Here is an 18,414-nt window from a genome sequence, read left to right as displayed (position 1 = left end):
ACCCAACTATGTGATCAGGAAAGCATTACCAATAGAGCGCCCCCTGTCCGGTCGACCCTTTCGTCCCATCCTGGTATCCTAGGAGACACTGGCAGTGCCCACCTATGTGCCACTTCCGCCTGGACCGGTCTCCAGGCTTGTGGGCGGGTCCATTTCCCGCTGTCATGGTGCAGCAGGGGAAGGCAAGAAAGCCTCTTACGGGCCAAGTGAGCAAGCACGGTAATCCCCTCTATGTCTGCTCTGCAACTTGGCTAAGCCACACGCTCATAATCCTACACATGAGACTTCCAAGACACACACATATAACATGTATGTATATACACATACAATACACTCATAAACATGCGTTTTCACATGCATTTGTGGTAAAGAATGCATGCTAGTGATTATGTGCACACTGCGTGGTGACGCCTCGTCATCTTACGACCTACAAGCTCATGCAGTGAGAAGGTTTGAACCCAGCAATCATCACTCCAGGCCCCGAGGAGCCGCCAATTTTCAGACCTGAAATGTTTTTTAGTCGCCAGGCGTTGCGGCTCTTGAGGGCCGGGGGTTGTCGTGACATCTACTCCTAGCTATATGTGCACATGCACCTTTTGGGGACTCACCAAAAAAACAAAACAAAAACAAGGGCGTCATCCAAGTCCAACTGCAGCAAGACTCACTTTTGTCAAACCTGTCTGGGAGGCGGGCACGCATGGCGGCACCGGCACCCTGGCTTGGGTCCTGAGGTTCTGAAGCGTCCTGCCTAATGGTGGTCAACACTAACTGCTCTGTGGCCCCGGTGGGAGAAAACAACACACACACAAGACAATAAGTAAATTGACACACATCGCACATATCTGAAAGCACTGTATATGTGTATGTGTGCACAGGAAGCACACAGATGACAGCGATGGATGCAGGAGGAAGAGCTGGAGGATTAACTACACATGCGCGCCCCCTTGTGTCCGGCAAAGGTAAACACACAGTTGCTGCCATTTGTTAGGGCTCACTATCTCTCTGAAAAGGCATGTTCCGTTACTTCGCAGCCATGGCAATCATATTATTATCGAACCACCACAGATGTTTGACAGCCGGCCAAGCAGCACATGACTCTCAATAAAATATGATCTGACATCATGTGTCATGGCAGACGTCATTACCACAACACGCGCGCGCGCACACACAACAACAACTAACAATACTACAATACTACTAACATAACGATGACAGGCTGTGTTTTTTTGTTACATACTAATGTATCCACAGGTGCATTTCAATAAATTAGAATGTTTTGTAAGAAGTTATTTAGTTTCAGACTACGTTTTTATTCGCTAACAATACTACAATACTATTAGCATAAAGCTGACAGGCTGTGTTTTTTGTTACATGCGACTGTATCCACAGGTGTATTTCAATAAATTGTAATGTTTTGTAAAAATGTATTTAGTTTCAGACTATATTTTTATTAGCTGTAAGCTATAATCATCAAAATTAATAACACATATTTCACTCTGCATGTAGTCAATCTATGAAATGAAATGAAACAACATGCGGAAGTCAATAACGTCATGTTCTGTTGCTAAATACGGTTTTAAAAAATAAGATAATGTCGCACATTTCTTATTACACAACTGAAAAAGCTTAATTTTACCTGTCTACAAACAAACACTGAGTCGAAATTTTTGAAAATTCTGGCATTCTGGCTGGAGTTTTGCATCATGACCAGTTATGCAAATTTAACGATGACTTCATCGATGCCGCGATTGTAGTCCTGTGGGAAACACTGAAAGATATTCTAATTGGTAGAGAAGCACCTATATATAGGTTCTGAGCATATTGGATTGGTTTTAGTCTATTTTTTACAGTATTAAAAATAGCAGCTATGCAGCCCTCGGTGCAAAAGGTTTGGACACCCCTGCCTTACAGCATGTGGAAATGTTTTCATTGGGTAAAAGGTCTGCATACTCTGTGTACTAAAAGTGACACTAGTCATAATTAAAATGAAATTGAAAATATACACTTGGGTTGACGTACAGCTCGGCCTCGCTGCGGACGTCATTGCAAACATGTGGTGGCGAGAATTGGAGCAAAGAATCAAGAGGTCAAGCTCCCGAGAGATTACAGGCACCCTGGAGAACAGAGAAACACACACGACTACTCTGTGCATCTTTTTCAGGGTTCTCCACACGTTTGAGGCTGGTAAGACATAACATCAACATTTACTGCGCAAAAACTAAGGTTAAAAAACAGAGAATGTATGAGAACATCGAAGCTGGCCTGTGTAAAGCTAAAATACACTGTGCTGAAAATGAACTGTAGCCAGGACTTTGAGCATCCCTGGCTTCATAATATAAACATGGGAATCTCTGAGCAGAAGCTCCTCGCTCCTCTCTGCTAATAATTTGCCCTGCTTTCTATTTCTGGAAGCTGCAAGCGGCATGCAGCCACACAACAGGCTCACGCTATTTAAATAAAAGCCCCCGCCCCGGGTGAGACCAACACATTCTGCTCCCTTCCAGGACAATCCACTCTGCAGTGTGGTGGGCTGCCATCCTGTGCTGCCTTTAATTAGACACCTTTTCATTATGTAACCATACTATCTTAACAGTTTGTTATGAGGGAAACAGCTTGTATACGCATGACAGAGCAAGGACGCAGCTGCAGAGCCCTTCTAGACAGAGCAAGGAACCATATTTGGTTCCCAAGCTAACACCTATTCAAGTAAAAATGAGTTCCCTGTAAGGTGTTTTTAAAGCTTGGACGCCACACTGGACTAATATAAGTACCTCTTTAGACGGTCATGTGACTTTTAAGTCGGCAGGGTAATAGGCTGTTCTCAAACTGCTGGACAAATCTTGTCTCTGGACACTTGCCTCCAAAGATAACGGTCATATATGAGCAAGTCATCTCGTATGCATGGATATTTGGAAGGAGTAGTTACTATAGAAAAAGAAGCCATGTAAGAACATCAAAGCTCACTTGAATGATGCTAAGATGCTGAGTAGCTGACCTTACAGCAAAACAAGGTACACACCTCCAATGTGAGGTCATTAGACCTAATGAACATCACCACCTTCTCGGCATTATTGCACTCATAGAGCAGATGGATGCAGCCACAGTCACAGCTAACATCAACACAAACATGCCGCAGTCCTGGCTGGACCACAGCGTTAGTATGCCTAGCACATCATCCGGCAAGGCCGCCATGCCCTCAGGCCTCCTTGTGGATGTCAACGAACCGCTTTTTGACACCTCGGCAACCGCAACGGAAGGCGACATATGACATTTAAAACAAACGTTTGATGTGCACCTTACCTCCCTCGCTGTGTATCTTCTTGGCTCTCCGGTTGAAATACATCTTGAGCTGGGACGAGCAGGCAGGAGCGGTGACATGCTCAAGACTCGCCCGCAGAGCCGAGGAGGAAGAAGAAGAGGAACAGAAGGAGGATGGTCGCCCCAGGAAGCGGCCGGCGCTGCCGCTCCTGACGGGGGATCATGTTTGGTCTGACCGCGAAGGCAGTGGAGGTAGTGCGGAGGAGGATGGCGGCTGCACACAGCAGCAAGTGCTGCGTTAGTTAGCTTCGCAAGCTAGTTCCAGTGTTCTTTCGTATTTCAAAGTAAGACAACCTATTCTCACGTTTAGGCTGATCTCGTTAATCTCATAGACTTTTTGTGATTTCTTTGTAATATAACACTAACACACATTGTAAATTAGTCTAATATATACATCCTGAAGGACAGCATTAACAGATACATGACGTAAAAGCTTTTACTTTGAAGCTTAAATATCACGTTTTCTCCTAGCTAACTATCCGGCTTTACATATTTATTTGATTTCTTGACCGTGTTGCTGGAGAAATGTCATTGATATTTTGTTTTGTTGACTATTTGATTTTAATACGTTTGTAAATAAATTAAAATAAACAGAAGAAAACTATCACACTCATCACCCAGCATTTATCAGATACGGATACTACCATTGGTATCAATGTTAAACCCTTACTTTCTACTACACTGTCTTCCTTCCTGTCAGGTGCATGCCACCCATCTTTCACGTGGAATAATGCGTGAAAATGTAATCACTGACACAAACACACATCGCTCGGTAAGCTGCGTTTTATTGTGTTGTCGAGGAGAGCTAGGAAATTATTATCTGCACATGGGGAAAAAAAAGTCAGTATCACAGAGGAGCATAATACACATTCATGGTTTCAGTTTCCACCTTGATCATGTAATAGAAAGTGAATAGGCACTGGCCCTGTCAAGTCTGTGGTGGAACTTCCCTGAACAGCAACATTCTGCGGACCACTCACACATAATTCAACCACAGAGTACTTCATTTTATGTGTCAATAACATCTTCCATTGTCACACCTACCTCATGATGCATAATCGCTACGGGTTACATTTGCAACACAATCTTGTCACGTCTATTTGAGACGGTACCGGATCTGTAAGCGCTGAATTGAAGGTTTGCGAGACTTGTTTGAGAGCGAAGATGATCATCAGGCATCACAATGTCAACAGCCATCAAACAGCCAAACAACGAAAACAATAAAACATGAATACATTTGTGTATTGCACAACTCTAAATTCCTGATTATCACGTGCCTTCTGCATGTGTGGAGAGAACTTAATAAAGAATACTGGATTTAGTAGACAATTTAAATACATAACTCATACACATGCCCATAGAACAACACATTTAAAGCAATAAAAGGACACTTTAAAATGGAGTACAGCGTTTTGATTTTCCGTTTCCACTCATGAAGTGTCCTACAAAGTGTGGTAGGGTATTTACAGCCTACACAACAAATCCAATCTAAAAGTAATTTCTGTAGAGCAGCATGGGAGACTTCAGGAAACTATCCGCAGCAGCTCAAAAATCTCATCAGCATTCAGAGGAAATATAACAATGCTGAAATCAGAGGCTACAAAAATAACATTTTGTTAATTGAAGTCACTGGCTAGTTGTAACTCTGATTAAGCATTCTGAAACTAGACTGTGCTTGTGAAATTAGTTTATTAAAAATTAATTGGAGTTACCCACTGTACACTCTTTTATGGCGTGTTCACACTTAACAGGTTTGGTTTGGGTAAATAAATACGCAATGGGCCAATTTATCAAACGTAAAGTGAACGCTACACGCAGCCTAAACACCAGACTGTGTTGATATAACAGCAGAAAACGGGGAAATCATGACCAATAATTTTGTTTGATACAGGCGCCTTTGTGGATCTAAGGGCAGTCCAATTCAAAGTGTGAACGAAGCGTAGTACATTTCACTGCAACAGTTTGCTGACAACTACTATCCTTGTTTCAGCATGAATGTTTTAGTTTAATGATCTGCTTTCAAAACCAGAAGAGTTCTGAAACCCCGCCCCTAGCGCCGTCCCCTAAATCATTTCTTTGTATGACGTTAAAACTATGAGAACGGATGAGAGCACTATGTACATGCAAAGTCCACTTGGGTCTGCTCAGTCTTGGTGCGCTGCCAGTATGGGCTGCCTGCAGATGGGGCAGGTGTTGTTCTCGGAGAGCCAGCGGTCAATGCAGTGGATGTGGAACTCGTGCGAGCAGGGCAGGCGGCGCAGCTTGTTGCCCTGGGCGTAGTCGTTGATGCAAACACTGCACGCGCGGCCCGCCTCTCCTTCCAAGCTGGCCTGGCCGTAAGAGCGTGTGGCCAAATTGTCAATCTGCTCTTTGGTTAGGCCGCGAGGGTGCTCATCCTCCTCTTCATCGTTCAACAAGAAGAACTGTGCTAGCCGCAAGATGGGAAGAGTGCCGTTTTCTACGAGATTGTTAGTGTCTCTGCTGGTGGGCCGGCCCTCTGTGGCACTAACTGGTCCTCCCACAAGCCTGGCCTGACCACCCTGCTCCTCCTCAGTGCCCTCTGGCCCCACCCTCTCTGGATCAAGTCCACCTGAGCCCACCTGACCAGATGTGTTCTCATGGGTGTACAAACGTCCAGCTGGAGTAGCGCTGCTATTCGTCAAGCTAACATCCATGTGGCTTGGCGACACATTTTCAGAATCTGCCTCCGTCTCCATGAGGGAGCTCAACTCTCCAAATCCGGTCATGATCTGGCGCAGAATAGAGCGCAGTGCAGTTGAGTTGGGTTCCCCCAGGCCGGTCTCACTGATGCGCCGCAGCGGGATCCGAATAGTGCTCACATAGGTGCGGATCCCCGCTCGCTCCGACCTGGAGATGGTGCGTCGAAATCCACCGCTGTCGCTTTCAAAAGTGACTGTGTTCTCAGCAACACGGGCTCGAGAGCGCGTTCTGCTGGCAATGCTGTCCCGGTCTCTGTTTTCGCCGGGTCGGATCCTCCTCACCTGCAGGTCTAGCATGATGGTAGGGTGCCGGCGGACTGATGAAGCTCCTGATGCAGTTAAATGTGATTCATTCTCACGCTCACTAGTCTCAACAGTTGGCTCCGTTTCAGCAGCAGGTTCTGCTACAGCCTCCCCAGTCTCCATGGAGACAGAGCTGGTGCCGCTTCCTGTGTCGACAATGTGGATGCTTGAGCCACTGATACCACCGCTTGACACCGGGGTAGTGACGAGGCTCCCGTGTAAGGGAGAGCGACTTCGCCTTGAGCTGCGGGGTGGGACTAAGCTCCCTGCTGCGGCCCTGCGCAATCGTCCACGCGATCGAGTCCTGCGTGATTCCTGCTCCACCGCGGGGCCCTGAGACCCAGTCTGGGTCGACACACGGGGGCAGTTCAGGGATAAGGTCACGTCATCGCGGCCCTGCTCCAATTCGGAATTGGGGGCTTGATGTGGAGAAGGTGCTGACTGGTCAGCATGGGGGGCAACAGTGGGAGGCGGTACTAAAGAGTGCATGGCGGCTCCTCTCCTCTGAGCTGGAGGTCCCACAAGAGCAGTAAGTGCAGTGGGGCCCATGGAAAGAGTGCTAGTGCTGCTGCGTGTGCGGCGTGTCTGCATCCTCCTGCTGAGGGCAGGTCGAGGGGAGGGGTAAGGAGACGGCCGAGGCGTGCTTGACGGGCGGGAGGCGGAGGAAGCTGTTCGGTTGGGAGGTGTACTTGGAGCAGCGGGGGGCTGCTCAGCCGAGTCCAAAGTGTCACTGTGCTCCCCCGCTTCGGACTGGTCGTGGTTTATGTTGATCTCCAGGCTGAAGCGAAACTCCCCGCTGTTAGGGTTCGTCCTGCTAACGGCGCGCCACGTCTGGTTGCCGCTCTGCCCGCTGCGGGTGGCGTTCCCAGTGCGCCTGAACGTGTTCAGCCACTCCAGTAAGGAGTCTCCATTGGAGGTCTCTGCCCCAGGTTCTCCGTGGGTCCCTGCCAAGAGTATGTTTAAGACTAAGCAATTCCACCCAATTTCGATAACCTTTTTGAACTTAATCATCATCACAAAGATATTCTACCTCCTCGTCTCCCGCCAGACCCCCTTTCCTCTCCACTGCCGCCCTGCTGCTCTACCGGGTCTGCAGCCGGCAAGCGTTGCACTGTGCTGGGCTGAGATGACTCGCGCTCCTTTGCTCCATCAAGGCGCTGCTGGAGCTCTTCGGCAGTCACCTCTCCTGTATGAAAATTGGTATGCACAAGCTAAAAATACTGGAAAGCAGCAGCTTCAATAATTATCCTTTGTTGTGCTTCTGACGTCTTTTAATAATATCAGTATGTTACCAAGCAAAAGCACCTTCCTTGCATTTGCTTAGCTTGCACATGTTTTTTCATACATCATACGACATCCCCAATCAAAGTGTCCCTCCTCACCAGGGGTACCCAGCAGATTGCTGTCTCTCATGAGTCGATACTCCTCCTCGCTCAGCTCATTGATAAAATGATAATACGCCTCCTCCCTTCGAAGACGCTCTGCCTGTCTCCGACGCTCGTCTCCCCCCCCAGGAGGGTCCATCACCATGAACAGTGCTGGTAAAACAGACCAGAGCAGTGTCATTGTCCATAATTATAAAAGCTAGTGTGCACAGGTTTAATGAATACTCAAGGACACATGGAGGTTCATGACGCAATGCAAGCAATAATTGTCAGTTTGCCTTAACTATAAACAGCTAAACTGTCAGCTGTGGCGTCGTCCATTTTCCCTCAACAGGCACAGGCAGCAGACTGACACCACCTTCAGTAATCTTGTTAACGTTGCTAGTGTTTAGCCCGGAGTTTAACACATCATAATGAGCTGAAACAACAGTTAAAAGACATCCTCACATCGACGCATTCGTCGTGGCCGTTGATATTATTTGTTCGTAGCCATGTTTTGACAAATGCTAAGGAAGGCCACGTTGAAGACAAGGCGATAAAGCAAACTAAAGTGGCGTTGTCCTCGTTGGGCAACAGCCAATCATCGGCCGGTTAGAAATGAGCGACGAGCCAAGCGTCCAATCGCGGTCAGCAGAGGTGGGGCGAAGCGAAAAGGACAGTCTCCATGTAAACGAAGGCAAAGACAAAAGAATTCGCTTTTCATAAGTGTTACAAGACTATGACGATGGTAAAGTGTGCCGTCGCCGCCGCCAGATTTACAATACATTTCGCCGACACCACAATGGCACACCGAGCTATTTTGAATGCGCAACGCCTTAGTTGCTAGCGGAGTACTAGCTAGTTAGCGCAAGTGACGATAGCGAATAGCAGCGGTTAGCCGACTCGCGGACGACCCAATTTGAATAATTACCTACATATAAATCAGATAAAGAGTTGTATCACTAAGTCAACATGCAAGGTCGATAAAGCCAAGCATCAGGATGGATTTAAATGAGATGACAATGTCACAGAAAAGACGTAGTACCCGATAGAGCAGCTGTAATATGGACGATTTCCTTCGTTTTCCTTCTCTCGCTCTACCCAAGATGGGACCAGTGGTGTTACGCCTAAACGGTCCGTGTGGAAACAGATACGATTGTTTGGCTTAGGTCCTGTGTCAGAAAACGCAACAACAAATTTACAATTATGTTATATTATGTTAAATAAATTAACTAACGCCTCAGTGTTATACTTTAGATTTGGTTTAATTCTTCCAGTTAAAGGGTTAAAAGTTAAGTGCTATGTGTTGTCAATTTTGTAACCGAATGTTTCATCACAAAATCCAAACAAATACATGTAATTTAGGTGTACTTCTATACTTAACTTTGATATACTCTACAAATGAACATCGTGGTTTTATTTTGAGCGAATAATATCTTCCACGTTCCACGCTTTCGCTACTGCGAGGCAGTTTTTTACGACACTTTACGACAGTGCCGCGCTGGAATACGACGTCGTTCCAGAGTAAAGTGCGTCTCTTTGGAGCAGATACCGGCTGAGAGGAACGCAGTAACAAGAGAAAGCAATAACAAAACTCCACGCTTATTTCTCACCTGGTCCATCCGAGCACCACACATCCTCCGCCGGCGACATCAATTTTTCCAAGGGAGCTCGATGTGGACGCTGGGCTGAGGAAAGAAAGGGCCACGCTGGGGGAAGGCAACTAGCTGAATTACCGAACCGAGCTCATCGGAGTACTAGCCTAGTTGCCTCCCAAAGCGACGCTTTCAACGAGAAGAAAGGAGACGACACGTTTGAGGCCCAAACAGCGCTTGAAAAGATGGACTATGATTTCAAGGTGAAGTTGACCGGCGAACGAGAGCGTGTGGAGGACCTGTTTGAGTACGAAGGATGTAAAGTGGGCAGAGGCACTTACGGGCATGTTTACAAGGCGAAGAGAAAAGATGGGTGAGTTCAAGGACCAGAAAGGCCTCGCAGTGAAGTACACGTCAAAAATGCTGTCTTTTGACACTGACAGGTGCTTTGCCGGATGCTTTTGTAGACACAGAAAAATACTACGATGTGCATTAAATCTGTAGGTTTGTTTGTGTGTGTTTGTGCAGCTCGTCACGTTTAAAGGCACTGACGACTGGTTGACAACTTGCACTTAAGCTTGAGCATGTCAATTTTGAAGGGAAAGCAGAGGCGACTTTGTCAATGACAAGATCCAACACATGAGCTATATGCAAGGTTCTCCCTAGATAAGAAAAACAATATGCCAGAAACGTCATTCAACTAATCTAATATTTTGCATATCTTTTGTCGATAAATATGGGCCAACTGCTGCCAATCACAATAAGACATCCATTCATTCATTTTTTATAGAGCTTGTCATGGATAATCTGGAGCCTATCCCAGCTGACACATACATTCCAATGTTCAAAAATATTCATACCTAATGACTATTTAGCCTAACATGCATGCTTTTGGGGTTTGGGAGGAAGCAGAGTACCTGGAGAAAACCCACACTAGCATGTGGAGAACATGCAAACTACACACAGAGATGCCCAAAGGGAGATTCACACCTTTGACCTTCTGACGCTGTGTTTTGCCCAGCCACCGTGGACAGCCTTGGGAACGTTTCTTTAGGGTTTTTCTTTAATCACAATAAGCCTTTGTGAACCCTTTTTTTGGGTAATTCAGTAATCATTCAAGTGTAACAATGATGCATATGTTTTTGTTCTCTTCATCTTTCAGTTCTAATCACACCTTGTTTTTGTGTTGTTTTAGGCAGCATTTAAATATATGGAAGTGTGTGTTTTCCACTTAGCTCATTGGTCTCCAGCCACATCCCAATCGGCATGTGTCGGAAAAAATTGCGATTTGTATTCACACAAACATGCAATCTAATTTCTAATTATTGACAAACAAACGCTGCCATTTTACCCAAGGACTTGCTGTCGTTGGTATGACGACCGACACGCTTTGCCGCCCAGTGCAAGTTGGCTCCATTGCTCTGGTCAGCAAGCGCAAGTCACATTAATTAACCAACTTTTCTTTTGACTTGTCTTTATTACGTGCATGCATGCATTGCTATGTTTTTGACTGGATGGATTATTTTGTGTTTTTATTCCCTTCCGGGACCTCCTGATAGGAAAGCCACTTTTCTTTAAAGCAGAACAAGACAATGAGGAGTCTAATAATAATGATAAAAAGCTGATTTAAAAAAATGAAAGTCAGTCCATGGCTGTGAAAATGGTGCATGAGGAAAAAATCTTCCCAGAGAATCAGAATCTCTATTCAAAGCAAGAAAGTCATGATTCACATTTTTTGCAGAATGGTGCATCCTTAATGTGTTGCATGTAAGCAGTCTTAAAACGGCACAAATGAGCGTTTTAAATCTTTTTGGTGTTCAGTTATAAGGTCTGTTGTTGTGTATGCGACGGGCCAGCTCGTTTGTGCTGCAGCAGTCGGAAGCGGCCCGAGGAGGAGGCACAAAGCCTGGGTTTATAAGGGATGATTTAGGCAACACAGAGGGGAGGGGTCGCGGCCAATTCATTCAAGTGAAGAGTCATTCCCTCTCGCCAGCTGCCAGACAAGGCCCTCTTCCTCCCCCGCTCTGTTGTAGCCAGCCTCAGAGGTGAGCTTGATTACACAAATCTGGAGGTAATGAAACTCTGCTTCCCATCAGAGTACCCATGCCAGCTGCCAAGTGCCATCCCACCACCCCCTTATTCCCTTTATGGTCCCATGCAGACCACTCTCAGGGGGGCTGGTCTGATGTTGATGTTACTCAGCCTCTCCTGTGTGTTTGTAGGAAAGATGATAAGGACTACGCCCTCAAGCAGATTGAAGGCACCGGCATCTCCATGTCAGCCTGCAGAGAGATTGCCGTAAGATGCTCCATCACTGCTCACGTTTTAACAGCTTTGCACCATTCTTAAGTTGTTTGGTCAGACCTGACAGACCCAACACCGTTTGCTGAGGGACACAGCGGGGATTTCAAAACCATAGGAAGAAAACCTTTTATTAACTGTCTAGGCAGGGTTTTAGGGTTTTACATTTTAACATTCTTAATGTAAATACAAGCTAACCACTCTAATGAAAATATAAAACACTCTCTTTAACGCAAATGATGAATGAGAAGGACTTAATTTACTATTGTACCAGTGTGAAAAAAGTTGACCTCTGATGTAAGTGCATTTGATAATGAGTGATGACGCGTGCATCAGCTCACAGCTAGCATTGGCAATCCATCCCATTCCGATGAACTTTCTTCACTTCCGTACAAGTGTAAAAAGAAGTTAAGCAATGATTTAATTATTTTTGATGACACATGTATCAGCTTAGCCATTCTGATGAACGTTTTTGACTATCGAACAAGCGCGCAAAGAACTTCACCACCAATGTAAACACATTTGACTCATGTATCAGCTCATGACTCAAGTATCAGCTAACAGCTAGCTTTAGCAGTTGATTCCATGCCGCTTAACTTTCTTGAAGGCCACGCGAGTGTAAGAAGAAGTTGGCCACACTAAGACAGAACAATAAAACAGTCCAGCTTGGCTCTGATAACAAGTGATTGCCTATTTCCTGTGTCTCACTGCAGCTGCTGCGAGAGCTGAAGCACCCCAACGTCATCTCACTGCAGAAGGTTTTCCTGTCGCACGCGGACCGAAAAGTGTGGCTGCTGTTTGACTACGCCGAGCACGACCTCTGGGTACGCTGCATGTATACCACACAATGCACAATAACTTGCCTAGAGTGGTATCCATTGAACAGTATGCTTCACTGTTTCCCATACATTAATTTATACATGGCAGCCACAGATACATTTGGATCACCACATATAGATTTGGTGCGACTTTTTTGTACCTGATCGTACCTGATCTGCCAGATATTCAGAAGATGTGGCAGGAGGGATCAGTGTTTCCAATTTAGTGATTTTATTTAGCAAGTAATCAGACCTCTCTAGATACTCTTTTTTTTTTTTTTTAGTCTTTGGAGACTGACATGAAAGCAGGTATTGCTCTTCTCAGCAAACAGTGAGGATCTAAAAGCACTCACAGGCAGCTCGTGTCTCTTGTCTTGTTTGTGACCTAGAAAGAGGCCACACAAGAAAGGTCATTTGAAGTTCTAAACGTATTTGTTTTGCTTTTTGTGCTTTTTACTTTTTGCTTATGCGTTATGGCCAGTTGTGTAAATTTGACCATTACGTCCCCCATCCCAACAAATAGATTGTAATCCTTAGGGGAAACACTGTGTTTGTCTTATTTTGTTACACATCCATGGCAGTAGATACTCCAGAAAGATTGAATGACTCATCTTACGTAGTCTAAAGTTGTTGTTTTTTTTCATCGTACAAAAGAACACCAAGATGCTTCTTAGTCGACTCGTTTGCTGCCCTGACGCTTTTTGTTTTGTCTTTGCTGCAGCACATTATTAAGTTCCACAGAGCCTCCAAGGCCAACAAGAAGCCACTGCAGCTTCCCAGAGGGATGGTCAAGTCTCTGCTCTACCAGATCCTGGATGGCATCCATTACCTCCACGCAAACTGGGTCCTGCACAGAGACCTCGTAAGCCGACTGGGGGAGTGCCGGGTGCACGGGCATGAAGTATTTTCGTTAGAAGGAAAGGGAAAAACAAAAGAGTGCATGGGTGACTGCGTCTGCACGTGTTTTCATGGTTCATAAATAACTTGTTGTTGTGCGCAGATGTGGCATGAACAAGATTAGGATGCATCATCATCATCATGCAGAAAAAGATTCAATACAGTCTTATGAATGTTGTCATTTAAAATACCCTCAAACTACGCAAATCTTTAAAAAAATGAGTTGAAGCTAGGCTGCTATGGATAGATTTGTCCACTAGAGGTCAGCAATGTAGAGCTTTCATTGTACAGAATACATGTTCTGGTTCCTTTACACTCCCTGATGCAATTGTTATTGTTTTTCTCCTCAGAAACCAGCTAACATTTTAGTGATGGGGGAAGGGCCAGAGAGGGGTAGAGTAAAGATAGGTATGTAAATTGTCCAGTCATTGACTGCTTCGGTTGATGTCTGTTGTTAACTCATCAGCACATCTGCTCTGCAGCCGACATGGGCTTTGCCCGTCTCTTCAATTCACCGCTGAAGCCTTTAGCCGACCTCGACCCGGTGGTCGTCACATTCTGGTACAGGGCGCCTGAGCTGCTGCTGGGGGCCCGGCACTACACCAAAGCCATCGGTGAGTCACAGCGCCTGCTGCTCCTCCTGCTGCTGGTCTTCAGACTTTGACTTCTTTCTCGCGCCCTCTTTCAGACATCTGGGCGATAGGCTGCATCTTTGCGGAGCTGCTGACGTCTGAGCCCATATTCCACTGTCGCCAGGAGGACATCAAGACCAGTAACCCTTACCATCATGACCAGCTTGATCGCATCTTCAACGTCATGGGCTTCCCTGCTGGTGAGACTAATCTCTGTCTATTATCTGTCAAATTTGTCTAGTAGGAATTCATGGCAACTAAGGAGTCCAATCCAACCCCCAATTAACTGACTAAAGTTCAGTCTGTGCCGCACGGTGGTCTAGTGGTTAGCATGTTGGCCAACACAGGAACAGCCTGGAGATCGGGAAGACCTGGGTTCGATTCTCCCTTGGGCATTTCTGTGCGTGTGGGTTTTCTCCGGGTCCCACATTCCCAAAAACATGCAGGTGAGGTTGATTGGCGACTCTAAATTGTCCATAGGTATGAATGTGAGTGTGAATGGTTGTTTGTCTATATGTACCCTGTGATTGGCTGTCGCCCGAAGTCAGCTGGGATAGGCTCGAGCATACCCCCGCGACTCTAATGAGGATTAAACGGTAGAGAAAATGGATGGATGAAGTTCATGATGTGCAATCACGTTCCCTGAAATACAAATCATTTACCTGCTTTCTCCATCAGTGTTTCCCATGCATTTGGCATTTATTTTTGGTGGACCGCCAACAATAAATTTGGACGGCCACAAATAGATTTGGCGCCATCTGTTCTCTCTCGCTGATAAACACATTAAAATGGGACTTTCTGTGAATGTAGCTTGTCGTGCCAACTCCGTACAGTGCATTGTAACTTGTTCTAACTTCTTAACCCACCTCATTTACACCTGGACTGCCAGAGAATAAGAAGACGTAGTAGGAGGGAGTGACGTTGCCGACTTGGTAATATATTTAGCAAGTATTCAGACCTCTCTAAATTCTTTTTTTTTTTTTTTTTTTTTTTTTTTAAAGTAGTGACAAATCTAGTGACTTTTCTGGTCTTATTGGACACTTAGAGACTGACATGAAAGTACGTATCGATCTTCTCAACGATCCCGCTCCTCCCAATCTAAAAGCACTCACATGTGGCTCGGTCTTGCTTGTGACATAAAAAAACCAAAAAGAAGCAACACAAGAACAGTCGTTTGTATTTCTAAGCCTATTTGTTGTGCTCCTTTTTTGCCCCCCTATTGGACCATCCCACTCCAATCCACCACCACAGATAGATTGCAGTCCTGTGGGAAACCCTGGGCCATTGTCAGTAATGTGGTTTGAGAGCTGACACTTTGGGACAACAACACAGAAACGTCTACTTACGGGCGGGGAGCAACATTTCATTTCGGCCTATCTTTTCCAGTTCAGTGAAGCTGCCTCAGTCTTTTCTCTCCTCCATCTTCTCTTGTTGCGTAATCCTCCAGTCAGCATGAAGGATTTTGTTTTCCCACTTTTACTTGTATTGGAATAGAGGTACATTTGGTGTGAATGGTCCTGCTGGCAGCAGGATGTTCCACACAAACAGCAAAGCATTAGCAAAAACTGCTAATCCAGACCCGACAAGATGAATAACAGAGGGAGAGGTGGGTGCAACACACTGTAATTTTGTTTTCCCTTCATTTGACAGATAAAGACTGGGAGGACATCAAAAAGATGCCTGAGCACTCCACGCTGATGAAAGACTTTAGAAGGAACACGTGAGTCTCGCTGAGCCCCACTTTTGTTCAACATCTAAAGCAGTTTGAACACCCGATGCTATGCTCATCTGCTTTCAGATACACAAACTGCAGCCTTATAAAGTACATGGAGAAACACAAAGTCAAGCCAGACAGCAAAGCATTCCATTTGGTGAGTGAAAATTCACAAATGGCTAAGGCATCTGCTTCTTCCTGCTCCTGTTGGATTGTGTAATCATGTGATGTTCCATAATGTCTCTTGATTTTTATTTAACGTGATGCATTGAACTACAGCTGCAGAAGCTACTGACCATGGACCCCATCCGTAGAATCACATCCGAGCAGGCAATGCAGGACCCCTACTTTTTGGAAGAGCCGCTGCCCACTTCAGAGTAAGCATCTTTTGTAAGCATCTTTTGCTGCTACTTGGACCCATGATATCAAGTTTTTGTGGGGGTTTTTTCTCCAGTGTGTTTGCAGGCTGTCAGATTCCTTACCCCAAGAGGGAATTTCTGACAGAGGAGGAGCCGGACGACAAGGCAGACAAAGTAAGACAGGAATGTATTTACTTCTTATTAAATGCAGTAGGACTTGAGAGCGTGTGTGTGTGTATGTTCATCTGTTGGCCACTATGATTGCCAAATAATTGTGCTTGTTTGTGCCAACCTGCAGAAGAACCAGCAGCAGCAGCAGCAGGGAAACAACCACACAAATGGGGCGGGGCACACCGGCAACCCCGACAACAGCCACGCCCAGGGCCCGCCTCTGAAGAAAGTGCGAGTTGTCCCGCCCACCACTACCTCAGGTGGCCTCATCATGACCTCAGACTACCAGGTAGCGTCTCTTTCTCTCACCTGCTTGCTGCTCTTGGAATTGACCTTTAAATCGTGTATGCAGGAAGAGGAAGAGGTCTGGGAAATGCATTTTACAGCCATGTTCAAAAAAAGATATTACGCTACGAACGGTTTGCTTTGTCACCTATAACCTAAAAGCTGAGATGTTTTCTTCAAGCATCTTTACCTCTTTTTTTTTGGAATAATAGCAGCAGCCTCTGCTGCCACTAATGGGGATCCAAATAAACAAACAAACAAAACTACAATGGATTTGTTTTCGGTTAGAGTAGTATGTTGTTTTGCATGTATGCATTAGCGTGTAAGTACATGTGGTGCAGGACACCCCTTGCCCCACAAAAAACTAATAATTGCGCAGTTTGTTTATGATGATGATAATGATAATAATAATAATAATAACGTTGATCTCTGCAGCGCTCCAATCCACATGCTGCCTACCAGAACCCTGGACCAAGCACATCACTGCCCCAAAGCAGCATGGGATACTCCTCTACCTCCCAACAGCCTCCGCAGTACTCACACCAGACCCACCGCTACTGAAAATGGCCACATGTCAGCTCTCTCAACAAAAAAAAACCCACACATAACACACATGCTGCGCCCCCGCCCCTGCCGCCTCCCTCATAACATATACCCTCATTACTCCCTTTTGAAAGAATGTACTGAGAGATGAGGGGACGACAACGCCCCCCCACCACCACAGCCCCACAGGGGGCACCCCTCTTTGCTGCTTCAAGATATAGAGTGCAGCAGAGCACAAGTGTTAGCAGCACTGCTACATAGCAACAATCCAATGAGTGATAAACACAGGGACGGGGGATGAGAAGAGTCCTCCGGCCTACGCACCGCCCTAGCCAGTAGCCCTCTCACTGTCAAAGCTTGGATGAGACTGAAAAAGCTGCTATTTGACTGCCAGCATTGACAGATTCCATGTCCGTCTGTCGTACTGTTTGTCTCTCTGTCTGTCTTTTTCTTTGTATGCCCCGCCCCCCAGCCGAGGACTGAACTGCAGTGGAAGCATGCTGGGACGCAACCGTGTTGTTGAGAAAGGACAAAAGAAGAAAATGATTTTTTTTTTTTAGTCATTTTTAATTTAATCCCTTTTCATGGCAATTATGGCGAAGCAGCTTATGCTGTGGGCAAGCCTTACAAACACGATGATGAAAGCAACCAGTCGCATGGAGGATGGCAGATGGAAATGCATTGTACTGTATTGTATGGAGATATTTTACATGACGCAAGTATCCTGACAATAAAAGTGGAACCAGTCAACAACTGTTGTGGAAACACTCTTATCTCTTCTGTGCAAGGGTGGCTTTCAGTCTGACTCCTCTGAGCCATGAAGGCAAGTCATGTCACATGAAATCACAATAACAAAGAGGACATTTTTGATGTTTGCATGTGCATCCAGCATTATAAACTATTACAGTTTAAAATAATCTGACTATAAATGCCATAACTGCACATTATTATTGTAGTCACATTCATTCAAGGCAGAGTAACATTTCTGCTTGTTTTTTTCCCCAAAGTTGAAGTTGCTTGGGTTTTTCTCCAGGCACTCCCTCTTCCTCCCACCCCAAAAACATACATATTTGCTAATTGGAGACTTAAATTGTCCATTGGTGTGAATGAACATGCTGTGTTCCCTGTGATCGACTGACGACCAGTCCAGGGTATACCCCGCCTCTCACCCTAAAATTCAGCTGGGATAGGCTCCAGCTCACCTGTGACCCTAATGAGGACGACCATTAAAGAAAATGCATTGGTGATAATTCTTTTTAATTCAGCAATTATTCAGAAAATATTATGCAGCCTTTCACTGATTTTCTAATTTAAACACACCTGATCTGTTTACGTAGCATAGTAATCCTATGGGGTGAATATTTTTCTACAGAATGCTGTCCCAGCTATTTCAG

General features: G+C 45.5%; 3 protein-coding genes across 16 annotated transcripts in view; 1 reads left to right on the top strand and 2 right to left on the bottom strand.

Moving 5' to 3' along the window:
* Positions 1 to 3,573, bottom strand: part of atp8a2 (ATPase phospholipid transporting 8A2) — a 47,444-nt gene extending 43,871 nt beyond the window's left edge. For 4 of the 8 annotated variants that reach the window (XR_008567311.1, XM_054765043.1, XM_054765042.1 and 1 more), the window contains exons 1-2: positions 3,301 to 3,572; positions 666 to 773 (exon numbers count right to left, since the gene is read on the bottom strand). Coding sequence is in view for 7 of the 8 variants with exons in the window: in XM_054765043.1 (XP_054621018.1) it covers positions 666 to 773; positions 3,301 to 3,343 (151 nt within the window). In the remaining variant the exon portion in view is untranslated. Of the gene's footprint in view, positions 1 to 29; positions 626 to 665; positions 774 to 3,300 lie in introns of those variants that run through there. The other 4 variants (XM_054765046.1, XM_054765047.1, XM_054765045.1 and 1 more) reach the window with 3 other exon arrangements.
* Positions 3,574 to 4,074: 501 nt separating this feature from the next.
* Positions 4,075 to 8,833, bottom strand: rnf6 (ring finger protein (C3H2C3 type) 6). Of its 3 annotated transcripts, none has more exons than XM_054766046.1 (4): positions 8,751 to 8,833; positions 7,724 to 7,879; positions 7,372 to 7,527; positions 4,075 to 7,285 (listed from the first exon to the last, which is right to left on the bottom strand). In XM_054766046.1, the coding sequence occupies exons 2-4, from the start codon at positions 7,869 to 7,871 to the stop codon at positions 5,463 to 5,465; spliced, it is 2,127 nt and encodes a 708-aa protein (XP_054622021.1). In that variant the 5' UTR covers positions 7,872 to 7,879; positions 8,751 to 8,833; the 3' UTR covers positions 4,075 to 5,462. The 3 variants fall into 3 exon arrangements, with proteins under 3 accessions (XP_054622021.1, XP_054622020.1, XP_054622019.1); XM_054766045.1 differs by lacking the exon at positions 8,751 to 8,833 and adding an exon at positions 8,174 to 8,741 and having other exon boundaries at positions 7,372 to 7,524; XM_054766044.1 differs by lacking the exon at positions 8,751 to 8,833 and adding an exon at positions 8,174 to 8,740.
* A 311-nt stretch (positions 8,834 to 9,144) lies between these two features.
* Positions 9,145 to 17,761, top strand: cdk8 (cyclin-dependent kinase 8). Of its 5 annotated transcripts, XM_054766048.1 has the most exons (14): positions 9,558 to 9,673; positions 9,829 to 11,345; positions 11,523 to 11,598; positions 12,315 to 12,425; positions 13,141 to 13,281; positions 13,667 to 13,724; positions 13,799 to 13,930; positions 14,005 to 14,148; positions 15,599 to 15,668; positions 15,747 to 15,819; positions 15,942 to 16,039; positions 16,117 to 16,204; positions 16,320 to 16,481; positions 16,913 to 17,761. In XM_054766048.1, the coding sequence occupies exons 2-14, from the start codon at positions 11,143 to 11,145 to the stop codon at positions 17,036 to 17,038; spliced, it is 1,482 nt and encodes a 493-aa protein (XP_054622023.1). In that variant the 5' UTR covers positions 9,558 to 9,673; positions 9,829 to 11,142; the 3' UTR covers positions 17,039 to 17,761. The 5 variants fall into 5 exon arrangements, with proteins under 5 accessions (XP_054622025.1, XP_054622027.1, XP_054622023.1 ...); XM_054766050.1 differs by lacking the exon at positions 9,829 to 11,345 and having other exon boundaries at positions 9,145 to 9,673; XM_054766052.1 differs by lacking the exon at positions 9,829 to 11,345 and having other exon boundaries at positions 9,153 to 9,673; positions 16,117 to 16,195.
* Positions 17,762 to 18,414: the final 653 nt, after the last annotated feature.

The sequence above is a fragment of the Dunckerocampus dactyliophorus genome, chromosome 21 (assembly GCF_027744805.1).
Source record: "Dunckerocampus dactyliophorus isolate RoL2022-P2 chromosome 21, RoL_Ddac_1.1, whole genome shotgun sequence".
Classification (NCBI taxonomy): Eukaryota; Metazoa; Chordata; class Actinopteri; order Syngnathiformes; family Syngnathidae; genus Dunckerocampus; species Dunckerocampus dactyliophorus.
The sequence above is the reverse complement of the archived record's forward strand: the minus strand, read 5'-3'. Positions and strand labels throughout refer to the sequence as shown.

Bases quoted from the DNA above. Each gene is read 5' to 3' on its own strand.
- rnf6 (XM_054766044.1), bottom strand. The intron at 7,528-7,723 runs GTGAGGAGGGAC...ATTTTCATACAG, and splicing joins CAATCTGCTGGGTACCCCTG to GAGAGGTGACTGCCGAAGAG. The intron at 7,286-7,371 runs GTAGAATATCTT...TACTCTTGGCAG, and splicing joins GTCTGGCGGGAGACGAGGAG to GGACCCACGGAGAACCTGGG.
- cdk8 (XM_054766048.1), top strand. From the start codon at position 11,143: ATGCGACGGGCCAGCTCGTTTGTGCTGCAGCAGTCGGAAGCGGCCCGA. The intron at 15,669-15,746 runs GTGAGTCTCGCT...ATCTGCTTTCAG, and splicing joins AAAGACTTTAGAAGGAACAC to ATACACAAACTGCAGCCTTA. The intron at 15,820-15,941 runs GTGAGTGAAAAT...ATTGAACTACAG, and splicing joins ACAGCAAAGCATTCCATTTG to CTGCAGAAGCTACTGACCAT.